The 19191-nt window shown below is 45.2% G+C and overlaps 1 protein-coding gene across 1 annotated transcript in view; it reads left to right on the top strand.

The window, feature by feature from the left end:
- Positions 1 to 18312, top strand: part of myom2a (myomesin 2a) — a gene marked incomplete at its 5' end in the record, with an annotated part of 27804 nt that extends 9492 nt beyond the window's left edge. Inside the window, 30 exon segments of the mRNA XM_083689818.1 lie at positions 448 to 612; positions 774 to 935; positions 2376 to 2517; positions 2786 to 2985; positions 3148 to 3201; positions 5212 to 5339; positions 5806 to 5989; positions 6995 to 7012; positions 7781 to 7955; positions 8440 to 8561; positions 9211 to 9398; positions 9703 to 9829; positions 10013 to 10188; positions 10415 to 10529; positions 10928 to 11087; positions 11397 to 11503; positions 11632 to 11676; positions 11908 to 12044; positions 12247 to 12391; positions 12756 to 12815; positions 13484 to 13551; positions 14369 to 14482; positions 14699 to 14786; positions 14909 to 14947; positions 15190 to 15295; positions 15572 to 15735; positions 16082 to 16118; positions 16208 to 16230; positions 16609 to 16664; positions 17107 to 18312. Coding sequence (XP_083545944.1) covers positions 448 to 612; positions 774 to 935; positions 2376 to 2517; positions 2786 to 2985; positions 3148 to 3201; positions 5212 to 5339; positions 5806 to 5989; positions 6995 to 7012; positions 7781 to 7955; positions 8440 to 8561; positions 9211 to 9398; positions 9703 to 9829; positions 10013 to 10188; positions 10415 to 10529; positions 10928 to 11087; positions 11397 to 11503; positions 11632 to 11676; positions 11908 to 12044; positions 12247 to 12391; positions 12756 to 12815; positions 13484 to 13551; positions 14369 to 14482; positions 14699 to 14786; positions 14909 to 14947; positions 15190 to 15295; positions 15572 to 15735; positions 16082 to 16118; positions 16208 to 16230; positions 16609 to 16664; positions 17107 to 17616 — 3815 coding nt within the window. The 3' untranslated portion in view covers positions 17617 to 18312.
- Between the last annotated feature and the right edge of the window lie 879 nt (positions 18313 to 19191).

The following is a 19191-nucleotide window of genomic DNA, read 5'->3' as shown; positions in this document are numbered from 1 at the left end:
GGCAATAATGGCTTCCTTGACTGGAGGTCAGAGGTCACAAATAACAGATTGTGTCTAAGTGGTCTGATAAGCAGTGGAAACTATTGTGAGCATGACTTTGGCTCGTGTGTGTGTGTGTGTGTGTGTGTGTGTGTGTGTGTGTGTGTGTGTGTGTGTGTGCGTGTGCGTGTGTGTGTGCGTGACTTTGTTTTGTTGTTCTGGTCCCAAGCCAGGCAGAGAATAACAACAAGAGTGGACCTCTATTCAGAATAAACTCAAAGACCTGAATATTTTACACACAGTTTCCAAACATGAGATATCAATCTTTCCTATTAAAGATGATACCAATTGTGTTGTGTCAGAGATATCTAAATATCACATGATGTGGATATATCAGATCAGATCAGATAACGGTATGGAATGTTAACGAACATATTGTGGGTATTAAAAAGTGTTATTTTGTTCCAGTTCCCATGCTGACGGTGATCCACCCCAGTAAGCTGGAGATCACCATGCTGGATCGGTTCGGTGTGACGTTTGGTGTGGAGGGGGGCGTGGTCAGCCTGGCCTGTACCATGGTGGTGGTCCCCGACCTGCCCAACGTGCCCCCGCTGGCACAGTGGTACAGAGACGGTGAGAGTTTACAACAGTCTATGGCACAGTTCAGAACTGTTACAGGGTTCTCATACTCAAGACATACTGTAAAAAATACTGTAAAACATACTGTAAAAAAAAAAAAAGTCTAAGTTTGGCCTCATTGTCTAACATCTGATTCCATCTCCTCCATGTACCAGATAAGCTGTTGAAGGCGGGGCCTCTGGCGGAGATGAAGTTGGGAGGGGGCGTGGCCAGCCTGACCCTCCCCAACCTGGCCAAGGATGACGAGGGTCTGTACACCCTCCGCATGTGGACCAAGGTCGGCACCACGGAGCACAGCGCCTACCTGTTCGTCACAGGTAACTTCCTGTTTGTGCCGCCAGTAACAGTTCACCCTGGGTAACCTGTTTGAGTCACTAAACTAGAAACAGGTGTCACTGTACAAATGATTTTAGTTCCCAGCACCTTCAAAAATGCCTCTAGTGGAATTGATTGCCTCAGGTGGCCTGGTGCTAGGGCTGGAGGTTGTTTTTTTGTTTTCTTCTCCTCTGCCCCAACATGAAAAGAAAATTAATTAATAATACTTTATATTATTAATAATATATTAATAATAACACATACATACATGCATGCATACATACATACATACATACATACATACATACATACATACATACATACATACACACACACATATATACACACATACATACACATATATACATCCATATTATTTATTATTATTATTTTAATTTTATTGTTTAATAAAAAAAATTACAAGGTAATTTACGTCCATTATGGTATATTTGGTATTATTCATGTTGCAGATTTTAATTGGTATAGTTCTTGAGATTTCAGTAGGCTCACTGTTAGCATGAGAGTGGTAGATTAAAGGTGCTTCTGCCTCAGCTGAGGACAGTGCCCCTACAGCCTGTCAGAGGTACAGCGCCTGACAACCACTGGTGTTTGCTGTGTCAGTGGGAAGTCAGGCAGGCAGGGATGCTGTGTGACAAATGAACACCTCCAGCAGTGACTCTGTTCCCACCAGTCTCCTACCTTGGGACGTGTCTGTACATGAGCCCACGCTAGGACCCGGGGGGAATATTTAACCACAGGATGTCATTGTTCAAAAATGTTTACATGCATTATCTCTAACAGGTGAGGCAGGTGGAGGTAGAAATCGGAGGACGGGCCCATTGCTATGACTGGAATGGAATGTGGAATAGTATAAAACACGTGTTTGATATGGTTCCACATTCCATTCCATGCATCACACTGAGCCTTGCATTCTCAGATCCCCTCAGTCTCCCTTTGTGACCTCATCCCTCATCCCTCATCCCTCATCCCTCACTCCTTGTCATCTCTTCTCTTTATTTCCTTGATTGTTTCCTTATTACCTAATGTCCTTGTGTCCTTATCACCTTGTTTGCTTTTGACCTTGTTATTTATTGTGTCCTTATCACCATAGATCATTGCCTCCTTGTCTCCTTATCTCCTTCAACTCCTTATCACCCTGTCTCCTTGTCTCCTTATCTCCTCATCTCCTTCATCTCCTTAACACCTTGCCTCCTTGTCTCCTTATCTTTTTCAACTCCTTATCACCTTGTCTCCTTGTGTCCGTATCTCCTCATCTCCTTCATCTCCTTAACACCTTGTCTCCTTGTCTCCTTATCACCTTGTCTCCTTGTTCTCTCATCTCCTTGTCTCCTTATCTCCTTGTCTCCTTGTCTCCTTATTTCTTCATCTCCTTATTTCCCTGCCTCCTTGTCACCTCATCTCCTTATCTCCTTGTCTCCTAGACGCTGCCCGCTCTGTGGCCACGGCTCCTGGTGCACCAATGAGCGTCAAGGCCTACGACATCAACAAGGACTACGTCCTGGTTGCCTGGAAACCCCCCAACACCACCAGCGAGCCCGCCATCACCGGATACTTTGTGGACAAGTCAGTTTACCTCAGTTACATTCTCACCACGAATCAGACTCAGTAGAAAACACCTTGGGGACAAGTTAGTTTGACTAAAACTCTCCTGACCAGGTTGTAGATCGTTGGAGCATTTATAGAGCAGCTATAAAGGACTGTATCAAAATACAGTGATACTTTTATCGACTTTCTTTATAATGACGGATAAAGTTCTGAATGTATTTGCAAGGAGAATTAGAGTTGTGTTTCTGTGGTGAACCGTGTCCTTCCCTCTCCTCCTCCTCCCCAGGCGTGAGTCTGGCAGCGACGCCTGGTCCCAGTGTAACGACGCCCCCGTGAAGATCTGTAAATACCCCGTCCACGGCCTCAGCGTCGGCCACGCCTACCACTTCCGGGTCAGGGCAGTGAACAGCGCAGGCATCAGCAGACCCTCCCGCCAGTCCGACAAGGTCACGGCCCTCGACCCCGCAGAGAGGGAGAGACTGCAAGGTAACAGGACTGCACACACACACACACACACACACACACACACACACACACACACACACACACACACACACACACACACACACACACACACACACACACACTGTTTGTAAAGTAAGCTGTGTGGAATAATCATTGGTTTCCTTTCTTCTTCTGTGTCGACAGTGATTAAACTGGAGGGGAAACATGAAGTCGTGGTTAAGGCTGACGACGTGGAAGGTAGTGTGATGCTGACAGAGACACATTCTATTCTATTCTATTCAATTCTATTCAATTCTATTCTATTCTACTCTACTCTATTCTATTCTACTCTACTCTATTCTATTCTATTCTATTCTATTCTATTCTATTCTACTCTACTCTGTTCTGTTCTATCCCAAAATCTTTTCTTTTTTTTTTTTTTTTTCTACAAAAAATCTGGATAACAAAATGCAGCACTAATAGCAACATAACCTTTCATCAACATCTCCATAACCTCTTACCAACATCATAACCTCTCACCAACATCTCACCAACATCTCCATAACCTCTCACCAACAACATCTCCATAACCTCTCACCAACAACATCTCCATAACCTCTTACCAACATCATAACCTCTCACCAACATCTCACCAACATCTCCCTAACCTCTCACCAACAACATCTCCATAACCTCTCACCAACAACATCTCCATAACCTCTCACCAACATCTCCATAACCTCTCACCAACAACATCTCCATAACCTCTCACCAACAACATCTCCATAACCTCTCACCAACATCTCCATAACCTCTCACCAACAACATAACCTCTCACCAACAACATCTCCATAACCTCTCACCAACAACATCTCCATAACCTCTTACCAACAACATCTCCATAACCTCCCACCAACAACATCTCCATAACCTCTTACCAACAACATCTCCATAACCTCTTACCAACAACATCTCCATAACCTCTCACCAACAACATCTCCATAACCTCTCATCAACAACATCTCCATAACCTCTCATCAACATCTCCATAACCTCTCACCAACAACATCTCCATAACCTCCCACCAACATCATAACCTCTCACCAACATCTCCATAACCTCTCATCAACATCATAACCTCTCACCAACATCTCCATAACCTCTCATCAACATCTCCATAACCTCCCACCAACATCATAACCTCTCACCAACATCTCCATAACCTCTCATCAACAACATCTCCATAACCTCTCACCAACATCTCTATAACCTCTCACCAACAACATAACCTCTCACCAACAACATCTCCATAACCTCTCACCAACAACATCTCCATAACCTCTCACCAACATCATAACCTCTCACCACCAACATCTCCATAACCTCTCACCAACATCATAACCTCTCACCAACAACATCTCCATAACCTCTCACCAACAACATCTCCATAACCTCCCACCAACATCATAACCTCTCACCAACATCTCCATCTCTGTCCAACATCCATCAATGACGTGGTAACATTTATCTATCTGATAAATGTTCAATATATTTCTAAGGGCAAACCTCCTTACTATATACAATACCATGCACGTGAATATATGTATACATAAATACATATTCATGTGGACACGGTTGAATAGAGGAGGATTCCTCATGAGTGGATACATGGTCATTAATAACTAAACACCAGCTGTAGACGGGACCTCACCAACGCCTTAATAACAGCTCCACGCTAATAATGATCAGAATAATAATAAAAACTAAAATATCGCTTTATATTAAAAAACTAAGAGAAAAACCAAAACAAATCAACATGTTGTTTAGCAACTGAGCTGATTAGGTAACTAACCAGCTGAATTAACTAATAGATAAGATTAATGTTCTCCACTCTTCCCTGTGCTTCCCTTTAATTCCCTACCCCAAGTTCGTGGGCTATAATCTCAAAATAATCTCTAATATAATCCCGAATAATCCAGACTCTAACTGTGACACAGTAACGCGAAAACTAAAACAGCAAACCCACTCAAACTAATCTTAACCCCAAATATTATTATATTTTGTCGTTCTACAACATTGTGATGTGTTAGATTTACACTGCGAGAGCCTGTTTCCCGAACCCAGATTAAGCCTAATCCTAGATTTCCAAAACATTTTGGATGTAATCTTAATCTGCGTCTGGGAAAGCGTCCCATAGTTGTTGTTGTTGTTGTTTGAAGTGGGTACACAGTAGCTGTTAAATATGTTTCAACACCGTTCCTGCTGTAGGTTACGTAACGATACCAGGCGAGCCAACGGGTGTTTATGCCTCTGAGGTGTTCAAATCCTACATCGTACTGAGCTGGACGCCCCCCAACCCCCGCGGACGGGCACCGCTATGGTACCTCATCGAGAAGGTGTGTGTGTGTGTGTGTGTGTGTGTGTATGTGTGTGAGCGTGAGTGCGTGCGTGCGTGTGCATGTGTGCATGAGTGTGTGTGTGTGCGTGTGTGTGTGAGTGTGTGTGTGTGTGTGTGTGTGTTTGTGAGTGTGTGTGTGTGTGTGTGTGTGAGTGTGTGTGTGTGTGTGTGTGTGTGTGGTCACTCCCTTCACCATCCCTTCAGTCTAAATCACTACGTTACAACTTGTTCAGTACAGAACAGTTCAGAATAGACAATAATTATTGAATAGATAATTAATTCCAACTGTCATAATATCATAATGGTGTTGGTTCAGTCTGATAAGTGATGTTTACATTGAAGTAGAGTTCCATCTAGACAGGCAGGCTCAGCGTACCAGCTGGCTCTGTACCCTAGCTAAACACAGATACTAAAGAGACTCCCATCATCCCTCCCCCCCCGCCTCCCCCCCAACTCTCCCATAGTCCATAGCAGACACAGGTGCATGGCAGAGAATCAACATGGCAGTTAAGCTGCAGTCCCCTCGCTACCCCGTCTTTGACCTGGAAGACGGGAAAAAGTACCAGTTCCGCGTGTTCTCAGTCAACCTGTACGGCTCCAGCCAGGCGTCCAAGCCCACGGCCCCCGTCCAGAAGGTGGATGAGTATGGTAAGACTGGGGCTTCGTAGACATGGACATACATACATTTATTTTATTTTTTTAAATATGTTTTTAGGGCATTTCTGCTTTATTGAGACAGTAGAGAGATTGACAGGAAGGATGGTTGAGAGAGAGAGAGGAGGGATGACATGCAAGATATGTCTACGCCACGAAGCACCCCCGAGATGCACACACTTATACAAGCACACACACACACACACACACACAGGTCGAAAAGCACACACAGCTGCAAGCCTACACGCATGCACGCACACACACAGGCACACACACACACTCATGCACACAGGCGCAAGCACGCACACACACACACACACACACACACACACACACACACACACACACACACACACACACACACACACACATGCACTTATGCACACACACAGGCGCAAGCACGCAAGCTGGTGCAAGCACACACACACGCACACACCCACACACACACACGCACACACCCACACACACACACACACACACCCACACACACACACACACACACACACACACACACACACACACACACACACACACACACACACACACACACACACACACACACTGGCACGTATGCCATTAGGGTATTGGGGAGTGTGAGCTGTGCTCTTATAGAAGGAAACGGCTCCCGGCTCCAGAAATCTGTCAGGCTGATGAAGCACGTTGCATTCCGTCCCGTCCACACACATTTACAGCCTCACTGTCAGGAACGCTCCCATAATCCTCCATCAAGTTTCAAGTTTCAAGTTTCAAGTTTCAAGTTTATTGTCTCATACAGGAGTGCAGGGAGTAAAATTCTTGGGCTCGGTTCCATGACAATGCAGCATACAATACAAATAATACAAATAATACAAATAATACAGTAATACAAATGCGCAGTAGTGCAATGAAATAAGGACAAGACATGATGAATGAGCTCTGTGTTTCACCATGTGTTCCAGGTAGTGAAAGGCCTGTGGGTATGTACTATCTAAAGCCCAAATGTTTCACCATATGTTCCAGGTAGTGAAAGGCCTGTGGGTATGTACTATCTAATGTTCACTACCACGTCATAAACTCACTGAGCAGATTTATGTCACGTGACCATCACTCTCCTGTTCCGTCACAATCACTAAATCGGTCGGCCATCTTTGTTTGTTTGTTTTTTGGCGAAAACTAAACCACACAAATGATGATGATGACGGGCACGGTGATGTCACATCAACTCCCAATCTCAATCTAACGTCACAAAAATCCCTGAAATGCGACAAATATGTTCCTCACCCCACAACACCCACCCACTGCAGTCACCATGGCACTGTATGCTGTTGTTTGACACGACCACAGACACACGCACTCAAACTTGTTTTTAAAGATACGCACTATGACATGTATCACTGCGGAAAGGTGAGTCTCTGTCATCTCTCCCTCAAGGTTTGTTGTGTACATGTAAACAGAATGATTAGTGCTCATTAGTGAATGATGTTCTTATGTATTCCTTTGATCTGCATACATGTACTAGTGTAGAACACAACAGCAAAATACATATATGTCGAATGATGTCCATCTGTCGGAGAATTCAATAGCATTTCGTCCCCTTTCCATCATGAATGACAGCATTTATAAACGACAAAGATAGCTATTCAGAGGATATAGAATATGTTTAATTCCTTTATTTATTTAATTAAATAATTCTAATTGAATAATAACTTATTAATTAAAACATACGGTACATTCAGTCAGCTCGTTGTACAGTACTGACATCATGATTCAGCTTCTTCAGCTCCTGACGTGTTTGTCCTTCTCTAGGCGTGCCCTCGGCCCCTGGTCAGGTGGTCGCCACCAGGAACACCAAGTCCTCCGTTTACGTCCAATGGAGCGCCCCCAAAAACCCCAACCACCTGATGGGGTACTACATCGACGCCTCCGTCGTGGGCTCCAAGACCTGGGTCCCCTGCAACCACAAGCCCTACAAACACACCAGGTAGGTAACACACCAGGTAGGTAACACACCAGGTAGGTAACACACCAGGTAGGTAACACACCAGGTACTGTCGGCAGGCAAAACCCTCAAGTTCTATTGAAGTGAATTAGATTAATTTATTTAAAACAAGACGCTACTTTGTCAAAGATACTGTGCTAAATCCTCCTGGTCTTGGGAGTTAGCAATGTTGCCTCGCTCTTGAGACTGACAGATAAATAAATAAATGTTTGTAGATTTTTTGTCGTCTAATCAAAAGATGGGGTTTAATGCTATTTGATTTTTATGTCCCATGCACCAACCTCACCAAGTCAATTTCCTGTATGTGCAAATATACTTGGCCAAATAAAAGAATTCTGATTCTGATTCTGATTCTGATTCTGATTCTGATTCTGAATTCTGATTCTGAATTCTGATTCTGATTCTGAATTCTGATTCTGATTCTGATTCTGATGGTGTGCTAACATTGAGCTGCTGTGGGTTGCAGGTTTGTGGTGCACGGTCTGGCCCAAGGGGAGACCTATGTGTTCCGCGTCCAGGCGGTCAACGTGTACGGTCTGAGTGACGAGTCCCAGGAGTCCTCCCCTATCGCTGTGGAGCCCGCTCTCAGTAAGTCTTATGAACCCTACATAGTCTCATGTAGCCTTATAAACATTCATAGAGCCTTATAGAGTCTTCAGTAATTAAATGTATTTTACTTGAGATTGTACAGTCTCATAAGCATTCATAGTGTCCAGGCGGTCAATGTGTAGAAAAGGCATATTTGCCTTTTGTCTAAAAATTCTAAATACAATATGTATGGTTTCATTGTTCCGTCCAGACAGGGGAGTGGAGTATGGTATGTATTGAGTTGTTACTACTAGGAGTGTTTAATTACACACGCTCCTGTTAATATTCTCTCTTAAGGTTCACCACCACTCTTATCCACTGTCACCTCACCTCTACTGTGTTTACCCTGTGTTTACACTGAGCACATGTAGTACCGTGTAACGGTGTGTGGTCAACATCTCTCTGAAGTCACTGTATAACACACACCGTGTTACCACTACTACCACGACCACTGCCCATGCTGAAACGTAGTGTACCTGTATGTCACATGAATGAAGCTCAAATCTCTCTCTGATCTGGATTGGATGAACCTGTCCACTCTGACGTCACGTTACGGGACGTTTCAACACTTCTGCAGGAGCTCTTCAGTTCCTCTACCTTCACTGCCGCGGCAAGGTTTTCCAGACTAACCTCTGACCTCTGACCCTAGCGACCCCCAGCGCCCCCTTCGGCATCACCATGCTGAGCTGCGACGGGGCGTCCATGACGGTGGTGTGGAAGAGCCCCAAGCACTGCGGCGGCTCCAAGATCAACGCCTACTACCTGGACAAGCGTGACGCAGACAGCCTGGTCTGGAAGGAGGTCAACGCAGCGGCCACCAAGGAGAGGATCTACAAGGTAGGCTGGGGGGCAGATCAGGGGAGGCTGATTGATTTGTGTGGCAACCCTTGAGTGATATATAGATGTTATGATCCTGGTGTAATTGTCTTCCCCTCTCTCTCTCTCTCTTTCTCTCCCCTCTTTCTCTCCCCTCTTTCTCTCCCCTCTCTCTCTCTCTCTTTCTCTCTCACTCTCTCTTTCTCTCTCTCCCTCTCTCTCTCTCTCTCTCTGTCTCTCTCTCTCTCTCTCTCTCTCTCTGTCTCTCTCTCTCTCTTTCTCTCTCTCTCTCTCTCTCTCTCTCTCTCTCTCTGTCGTTCTGTAGGTTGAGGGTCTGAAGGAGGGGACCTTCTATGAGTTCAAGGTGCAGGCAGGGAACCTGGCAGGTGTGGGGGTTCCCTCCGCCCCCAGCGCGCCCCTCAAGTGTGAGGCTTGGACCATGACTACCCCAGGTACCTCGTCATCCTCACAGCGGGTCAAAGTTGGGGTTCATGTCAAGTTTCTTCTCAACGCGAGAAGTGAATTCGATTTTAGTCATATAGTAGAAAACAATTAGGTCATTTTCGATTCACAAATTGAATTATTTCAGTTATTTTATTTTTGAATTTGTATACTTCCTGTGTTCTGACCCTTAGGCCCCGCCTACGACCTGAGCTTCAGTGAGGTCAGAGGTGACTCCCTGGTCATTCTGTGGAAGAAGCCTGTTTACCTCGGGGCCGGTGATGTCACAGGGTACTTTGTTGACATGAAGAAAGGCTCCGGGGAGTTTGTCACCCTGAACACAGAGGCTGTCGGACACCGCTACCATCACGTAAGCAACCCGAGTAACCGTATACTGTAATGTTGGTATTAATGTGTAGTAACCGTGTAATAACCATGTCATATAAAGTAAGCCTTGTGTGTCTGGTGAAACAACTGTTGTAATTACTCACTGTTACACTGTTCACTGTGCTCAAGTTCGGATTGGGTTCTTATTGAACATGGCTGGTGTCTTTCTGCTGTGTAATGACGTGTCTGTACATGTCTGTGATTCCCAGGTGACAGGGCTGGAGGAGGGAGCGTCCTACGTGTTCAAGGTACGCGCTGTCAACGCCGAGGGAGTAGGGAAGTCCTCCGCAGCGTCTGAGCCTGTGGTTGCCCAGGCCCTGCCAGGTAATAACAGCTCTATGACACCCCTATGACACCTCTATGTCACCTCTATGTCACCCCTATGACACCCCTATGACACCTCTATGTCACCTCTATGTCACCCCTATGACACCTCTATGACACCTCTATGTCACCCCTATGACACCTCTATGACACCTCTATGTCACCTCTATGTCACCCCTATGACATCCCTTTGACACCTCTATGTCACCTCTATGACACCCCTATGACACCTCTATGACACCCCTATGACACCTCTATGACACCCCTATGAGACCTGATAAACTCTATTCCAACTCAATGAACAAGTCAGACCTACTCATCCATAATTTAAATATCTCTTCTCCATCTTTCACAAGTTGTTGTTTTTTTTGACAGTTTTTATTGATTTATTTCCTCAGGCACCAAGGAGATCTGCTGCGGCGTGGACGAGGAAACTGGTGACATCTTCCTGTCCTTCGAGGCCTGTGAGATCGCCGAGACCTCCAAGTTCGTCTGGTCTAAGAACTACAAGGAGGTCGGCGACTCCACCAGAGTCTCCATCTCCTCTAAGGGGAAAGTGTACGTGTTCCAGCGTTCTTTACAACGTTAATGCTGTCGTGTTTTTATGTGCATATGTTTGTTCTTCTTGTGAAGTTGTACGTCTTGTGAGGTTTATGTATACATACAGTATGTCTGCCCATGTACCTATATAATGAATTAAACATCACATATCAAATATGAACTTAGTCTAACCCTTAGTCTAACTCTTTTATGACAACACCACAATATTGATATGTCTGAATATCATTCATTTCAACATTGGCAGTTGTATTAGAAGTATGTATTAGAAGTATGTATTTGAAGTTGTGTTTTTTTCTTCTACTTCAGCTCCAAGGCCACCTTCACGAGCCCAGACAAGCAGGACCTGGGAAGCTTCTCTGTTGTTGTGACAGACACCGATGGGGTCTCTGCCAGCCACACCGTCACAGAGGACGGTGGGTTCTGATAGGGGGGAGAATCGCATTCAGAACACGTCGCTCGGGTTATTTGTTTGAAGTATTTACATTATTTATCTGGCCTCAGTATATTCATGTATTCTCTTTTCGCGACGTTTCTCTCACAGCGATGAACAGCATGCTGGAGCTCAGCTATGCCATCAGGCATCCAAGTGAGTATGAGGCGATTCAATTCAATTCAGTTCAGTTCAGTTCAGTTCAGTTCAGTTCAGTTCAGTTCTGTTCTGTTCTGTTCTGTTCTGTTCTGTTCTGTTCTGTTCTGTTCTGTTCTGTTCAGTTCAGTTCCAGTAATGTACCATACAAAGTGGTGAATCTTCTGTGTTGAATAGGATTAACCTCCACCACCACAACCAAGTCATCCTATGGTCTCTCTCCCCCTCTAGTTGTGCCCCTGAAGCACGGCCTGAACTATGAGATCCTGGAGAAGGGTCACGTGCGTTTCTGGCTGCAGGCCGCCAAGATGTCCCCCGCCGTCTCCTACAGGTTCATCGTCAACGACAAGGAGGTCACCAGCGGCGAGGTGAGGCTGGGTTCCAACGTCCACACAACACCAGCATCCTCCTTGGACCGCACGGCCGACACGTTGCTCCATCGTATAACTGGAACTTAGATTTTACTTTTTTTTTTTTGTTTACAGATGTATTCTATCAGTATACTCTCAATGTTGGAATGCTCAATGCTCATTGGTGGCATGCTCATATTATCCTAATTATTCCACTCAGGGCAACAAGATCAGCCATGACGTGGCCACTGGGGTGATCCAGATGACAGTGGACCTCTTCACCAAGGCTGCGGAGGGAACCTACACGGTCCAGATCCACGATGGAAAGGCCAAGAACCAGACCTCCTTGGTGCTGGTCGGGGACGGTGAGACGCGCATGTACTGTGGTTCACCTGGAGGCTGGTGGAGGTAGGAATCGGAGGACGGGCTCATTGTAATGCATGGAACGGAATGAGGAATGGTACCGTTCCTCATTCCGTTCCATGCGTTACAATGAGCCCGTCCTCCGATTTCTACCTCCACTAGCCTCCACTGCTGTAGTCAGTCTATACCTAGTAGTAACAATGTAATTACAAAACAGTCCCTATATATATATACACATATAACAGAGTGCTATCAGGGTTAGGGTTAGTGTCAGTGCTGTTATTACAGTGTGTATCAGGGTCAGTAGTAACTGTGCTATCAGGGTCAGTAGTGAAGTGTCTGCTGCTGTGTTCTGTTCTGTTCCAGTGTTCAAGGCCGCTCTGAAGGAGGCAGAGTTCCAGAGGAAAGAGCACATCAGGAAACAAGGTACGCCTGGTCTACTGCACTGTCACACAGGGGGCTGTTCAGCCAGGGGCTAACAGGGGTGAAGACAATCTGTGTTCAAACCAGGGGAGGCTGGTGGAGGTAGAAATCGGAGGATGGGCTCGTTGTAATGAATGGTATCAAGCACGTTCCATGCATTACAATGAGCCTGTCCTCCGATTTCTACCTTCACCAGCCTCCCTCGGAAACCCTGTCGGTCACACTAATACACATATGATTGATAGAATGCAAGCTAAGGGTAATTTAAGTGACTTTTTCAATATTTCACATTAGCCTCGTCAGTACATAGTACAACATAGTACATAATCAGTACATAGTACAACATAGTACATAATCAGTACATAGTACAACATAGTACATAATCAGTACATAGTACAACATAGTACATAATCAGTACATAGTACAACATAGTACATAGTCAGTACATAGTACAACATAGTACATAATCAGTACATAGTACAACATAGTACATAGTCAGTACATAGTACAACATAGTACATAATCAGTACATAGTACAACATAGTACATAGTCAGTACATAGTACAACATAGTACATAATCAGTACATAGTACAACATAGTACATAGTCAGTACATAGTACAACTGAATAGTGGTGGTGTTTTTTGTAACTGTTCCTCTCCTCATTCCCAGGTCCTCATTTCTCTGAGTTCCTGTCATTCTACGTGGAGGAGGACTGTACTGTTATGCTGGTCTGCAAGGTAGAGAGACATGTTAGGACTGCACCAGGGGAGGCTGGTGGAGGTAGGAATCGGAGGACGGGCTCATTGTAATGCACGGAACGGAATGAGGAACGGGATCCATACACAGTACCGTTCCTCATTCCATCCCATGCATTGCAATGAGCCCGTCCTCCGATTTCTACCTCCACCAGCCTCCCCTGCTGTCCTGTTATGCGGGTCTGTATCTAACAGTGGTGTTCCTTGCTCACTGACATCCATTCACTTCAGGTTCAAATTAGGCCGTGATTCATAACCGTTGCTGTGCAATCTTTGGACAATGTACCAAGGACACTGCCATAGAGTAGCACCACTGTACAGCAGACTGGGACACACAACAGAGAAATAATCACCTCTACTTCATTTTTCACCTTTGATGTATCTTTTCTTCAACCATGTAGCTGACGGGTTTTCAAGCCTACGACAGAACACCACCTCTTTTACCACTGACTGTGTTGTGTTGTGTTGTGTTGTATTATATTGTGTTGTGTTGTGTTGTGTTGTGTTGTATTATATTGTGTTGTGTTGTATTGTATTATATTGTGTTGTATTATATTGTGTTGTGTTGTGTTGTATTATATTGTGTTGTGTTGTGTTGTGTTGTGTTGTATTATATTGTGTTGTGTTGTATTGTATTATATTGTGTTGTATTATATTGTGTTGTGTTGTATTGTATTATATTGTGTTGTATTATATTGTGTTGTGTTGTATTATATTGTGTTGTATTATATCTTTCCTGTCAGCCTCTCTGCTGTCTCTATCCCCATATTAAAGGTGTGGTCCCCCCTCTGTGTCCCAGGTGGCCAACGTGAGGAAGGAGACGGCCTTCCACTGGTTCAAGGAGGACGAGGAGATTGTTCTGGATGCTGCTCCAAACGTCATGTCGGGATCCTGCGCTCTGCCCATCCCCATGGTAACCGCTGCCGACTGTGAACCTTGACAACAGCATGATTGCATAAGGCATAAAACTGCTCAGGGGATCAGAGTTTTTCTCTGGAAAATGTTCTATAGGAATATTGCTGCTCTATACATGTATATACACACATATATACATATATATATATGTGTGTGTGTATGTGTGGGTGGAATGTCACTGTGTGTGTGTATGAATGTGTGCTGTGTATTCTAGTTCTCCAGGAAAGACCAGGGCATCTACAAAGCTACTGTCAGTGATGACAAAGGAAAGGACGTGTCTCTGTTTGACATCTCTGGAAAAAGTACAGTACACCTCTCATCATCTCAGCGTCATCGAACGATCCCCATAATAATAATAATCTCATTGATTATCTGTATAATGTCATTGCATCACCAATTCTCTCTTGTCTCTCTTGATTTGTAGTCTTCGACGACATCATCAACGCCATCGCCCACGTTTCTGGTATGTGCTTCACATCAGAATACTGTCTTCCTCCTTATAGTCACATGACTGACTCTCCTCCCAGAGGGCGATAGACTGCTAGTGTCTAGGGGGTAGGGGGTAGGGGGTAGGGTCTAGGGGGTAGGAGGTAGGGGGTAGGGTCTAAGGTGAAGGGGATAGGGTGTATGGGGTAGGGGGTAGTGTCTAGTGTGGAGGGGGTAGGGGCTAGAGGTTGATTCAGGACTCTTATCTGTGCTTCCTAGGGTCGTCTGCGTCTGAGCTGGTCCTCCATTGCACTCCTGAGGGCATCAGGCTGCAGTGCTACATGAAGTACTATACAGAGGAGATGAAGACTCACTGGTTCCACAGGTACGCTGTACCTGTACCACCCTCATCTGATCTACACCAGGGGAGGCTGGTGGAGGTAGAAATCGGAGGACAGGCTCATTGTAAAGCATGACATGGAATGAGGAATGGTATCCTTTCCTCATTCCATGGTATCAAACACGTGTCTGTTTGATTCCGTTCCTCATTCCATTCCGTGCATTACAATTAGCCCGTCCTCTGATTTCTACCTCCACCAGCCTCCCCTCATGTGCTTTAATGAAGGGTTTAAGACTAACCAACCTGACCGTACCCGTACAGGGACAGCAAGATCTCGTCATCAGAGAAGATGAGGATCGGTGGCACCGCGGAGATGGCCTGGATGCAGATCTGTGCGCCCACGGACAAGGAGAAGGGCCACTACGCCATCGAGATCATGGACGGCACCAAGTCCCATTCTCGTACCTTCGACCTCTCCGGACAAGGCAAGGATACGTCCTCTCAATTTACCAGTTTACCTGGTCAATTTACCTGGTCAGTTTACCTGGTCAACTTACCTGGTCAATTTACCTGGTCAGTTTACCTGGTCAGTTTACCTGGTGAAATAAGAGTTCAAGGAAAATACCACGAATTAATTTCAAAAGAACCACAAAATATCAACATATAACACTTAGGGGAATTGAATATGTAGAGTTGAGGCTCTTCAAACAGTTGTGTATCATTCTACACCGTCTCATTACGCAGAGAAGTCTCCTCGAGTTGATGTCTGTTTTTCTTTACGTTACGATGTTTTATCATATCAATGCTCATTGGTCGTTTTCTCTTCTGTAGCGTACACCGATGCCTACGAGGAGTACCTGAGACTCAAGTAAGAGATTGTTTTTATTTTTTTAAACATTTGTCATGTTTGTTTTATTGAAATAATGAGATACTGACATGTCTTGTCTTGTCTATCAGGGCGGCAGCGTTCGCTGAGAAGAGTGAGTATATGATCACAGAGCTACATATTATAATCCACTTATAAAATATGAATAATCCATATGAAATGATTTGTTGTTCTGATTCTGTGTGTGTGATACTTACACAGCACCAGAGGAGGCTGGTGGAGGCAGAAATCGGAGGATGGCCTCATTTTAAAGCATGGAATGGAATGACGAATTCCGCATTCCAGTCCAAGTAATTCCATTGTAATGCGTGGTATGTGTTTGATACCATTCCTCATTCCATTCCATGCATTACAATGAGCCCGTCCTCCGATTTCTACCTCCGCCAGCCTCCCCTGCACAGCACAGAGGTTGGTGTTATCCCTTGTGATGACATGATCACATGATAACAAGTGATTCTGTTGTAATCCCCAGACCGTGGTAGAGTGGTTGGAGGTCTGCCAGATGTGGTCACCATCTTGGAGAAGAAGGTGAGATTAACTATCAATCTGACCATATACCATCAATATGAACACATACCATCTATCTGGATATACCATAATCTGAAGATATACCGTAATCTGAAGATATACCATAATCTGAAGATATACCATAATCTGAAGATATACCATAATCTGTGCAGATATACTATCATGACTTGATAACTACATTACATGCATGTTAAAGACATCTACTTATCTAACTCTCTCTATCTCTCCTCCCTCCTTCCCTCCCTCCCGCCCTCCCTCTCTCCCTCCCTCCCTCCTCTCCTCCCTCCCTCCCTCCCTCTCTCCCTCCCTACCTTTCCTCCCTCCCTCCCTCCTCTCCTCCCCCTCTACCCTCTCCCTTCCCCACCTCCTTCCCCACCTCCCTCCCTCCCTCTCTCCCTCCCTCCCTCCCTCCCTCTCTCCCTCCCTCCCTCCCCTCTCGCAGTCCCTGAGCCTGACCTGCACAGTGTGGGGCGACCCCAGCCCCGAGGTCACATGGTTCAAGAACGAACAGGAAGTAATCTCCTCCGAGCACACCAAGATCGCCTTCGAGGGTGGCAAGTTCGCCAGCCTGACCATCACGACCGTCACCTCCGACGATTCTGGGAAGTACAGCATCAACGTGAGGAACAAGTACGGCGGGGAGTTCGTGGAGATCACCGTCAGCGTCTACAAGCAGGGCGAGGCCCCCCCCGAGCCCAAACTGGGACAGATGTCCACCAAGGCGCCCCCTAAGACCCCCGTCCCCGCCCCCGCCCCCAAGACCCCCACCCCAACCCCCCCGCCCTCAGTGAAGTCCCCAACCCCGGCACCATCCCTAAAGTCCCCCACCCCGGCCTCCACCCCAATTCCTAAATCCCCAACCCCCACCCCCAAGTCCCCCACCCCACCCCGGAGCCTGAAGTCCCCCACTCCACCCAGATCCTTTAAATCACCCACCCCCCCTAGGAAGTAAAATGGCGGGGGTTTATGGATGCCTGAGAGAGAGTTGAATGAGGCATTTGTAGTGGTTCTGATTTAAAGCATGAGTGTGAAAACAAACCAGAAAGCTGTTTCCTGAAGGTAGAAGATGGCGGCGTCCATTTTAGATGTGTTTACAGTGTCATGTCATTCAACTGATCGCAACCGAGCCCCGATCGGGGCAAGAAGGCCAAGAGAAAGTGGTAAATATAGACCAGAGTAGTCAAGTGAAGTTGAACATCTGTGTTTTTGAAAAGCTGAACCTTCCTCTATGCAGTATAGTGGGATGTCTATGGGTGATCATGTTCTCTGCACTGAAAAAAAAAACGCCTTTGGATTTACGTAAAAAAAAAAAAACGGTACACCGTTTCCACACGATTGAAATGTGTTTAATCAGCACAAAAGATCTTCTTTGATTTATTTAATTTTTTAATGTTCAACTAAATTTGTGTTGATTAAACACATTTAAATCGTGTGGAAATAATGTACACAATTTTCTTTACGTAAATCCAAAAGCCTTTTTTTTTTCAGTGTGTGGACGGTGAATGGATAATGGATGGTCAGAACAGTGAGTGCAGACTGCCCCCCCCCCCTTCTTCCAGACCCCCCAAGGTAGACTCACAGGGACTGATGTCTGTCCATGCCGTGATGCGTTTCCTCTCCAAAGCTTTGTGTTGGCAATAAACCTCATTTATCACCTTCTCTTCCTGTTGTCTTTGTTCTCCTTTCATTCTCTCTCTCTCTTCTTTTTCATTTCAACCGCTTCTCTCCATCTTTGTTGTCTTTCTTTTATACGAGGAGGTGAATCACTACACGTCTCAATCCTTCTTTCTCTCTCTCTTTTATACAGCGGCTTCAGGAAGTATTCAGACCCCTTCAACTTTTTCCACATTTTGTTGTGTCACAGACTCAATTTAAAATGGATTAAATTAAAATAATTTGCCATCAATCCACACACAATGCCCCAGAATGACAAAGCGAAAACACGTTTTTAGAAATGTCAGTACACTTATTAATATTGAAATACAGAAATACCTCATGTACATAAGTATTCAGATCCTTTGCTATGGATTGATGGCGAATTTGTTTAATTTAATCCGTTTTAAATTGAGTCTATGACACAACAAAATGTGAAAAAGTGAAAGGGTCTGAATACTTTTCAACGGCACTGTGTACATAACTCCCTCTGTTTGGAGATGGGTGTGAAGTATGACCTTTAAGTCATGATGGGGTGAGACTATAGTATGAGAGTATCTCAATACCCTAAAGTGGCTTCCTCTCCTTCTCTCCTTTCCTCCTTTCCTTTCCTTGATCTGCCATGTTGTGAGAGAACCGGACAGGTACAAATACATTCCCCAGACAAGCTTCTCCCACATTGTTTTCTCCTCTCCTGTCCTTGAAGATCCAGTAAAGGAAAGGAGTCAAGGAAAGGAAAGGAAGGAAGCCACTTTAGACTATTGAGACAGCACCCTTACCTGTCTGTCACCGAAGCAGCAACATACTCGCTCGACTGGAACTCCAGAGTGGGCGGGACTCTAGAAGGTTGGAACTCTCTGTGATGTAACGTTTC

This window comes from Argentina silus, assembly GCF_951799395.1.
Source record: "Argentina silus genome assembly, chromosome: 18".
Classification (NCBI taxonomy): domain Eukaryota; kingdom Metazoa; phylum Chordata; class Actinopteri; order Argentiniformes; family Argentinidae; genus Argentina; species Argentina silus.
This window is presented reverse-complemented; position numbering and strand designations above follow the sequence as displayed.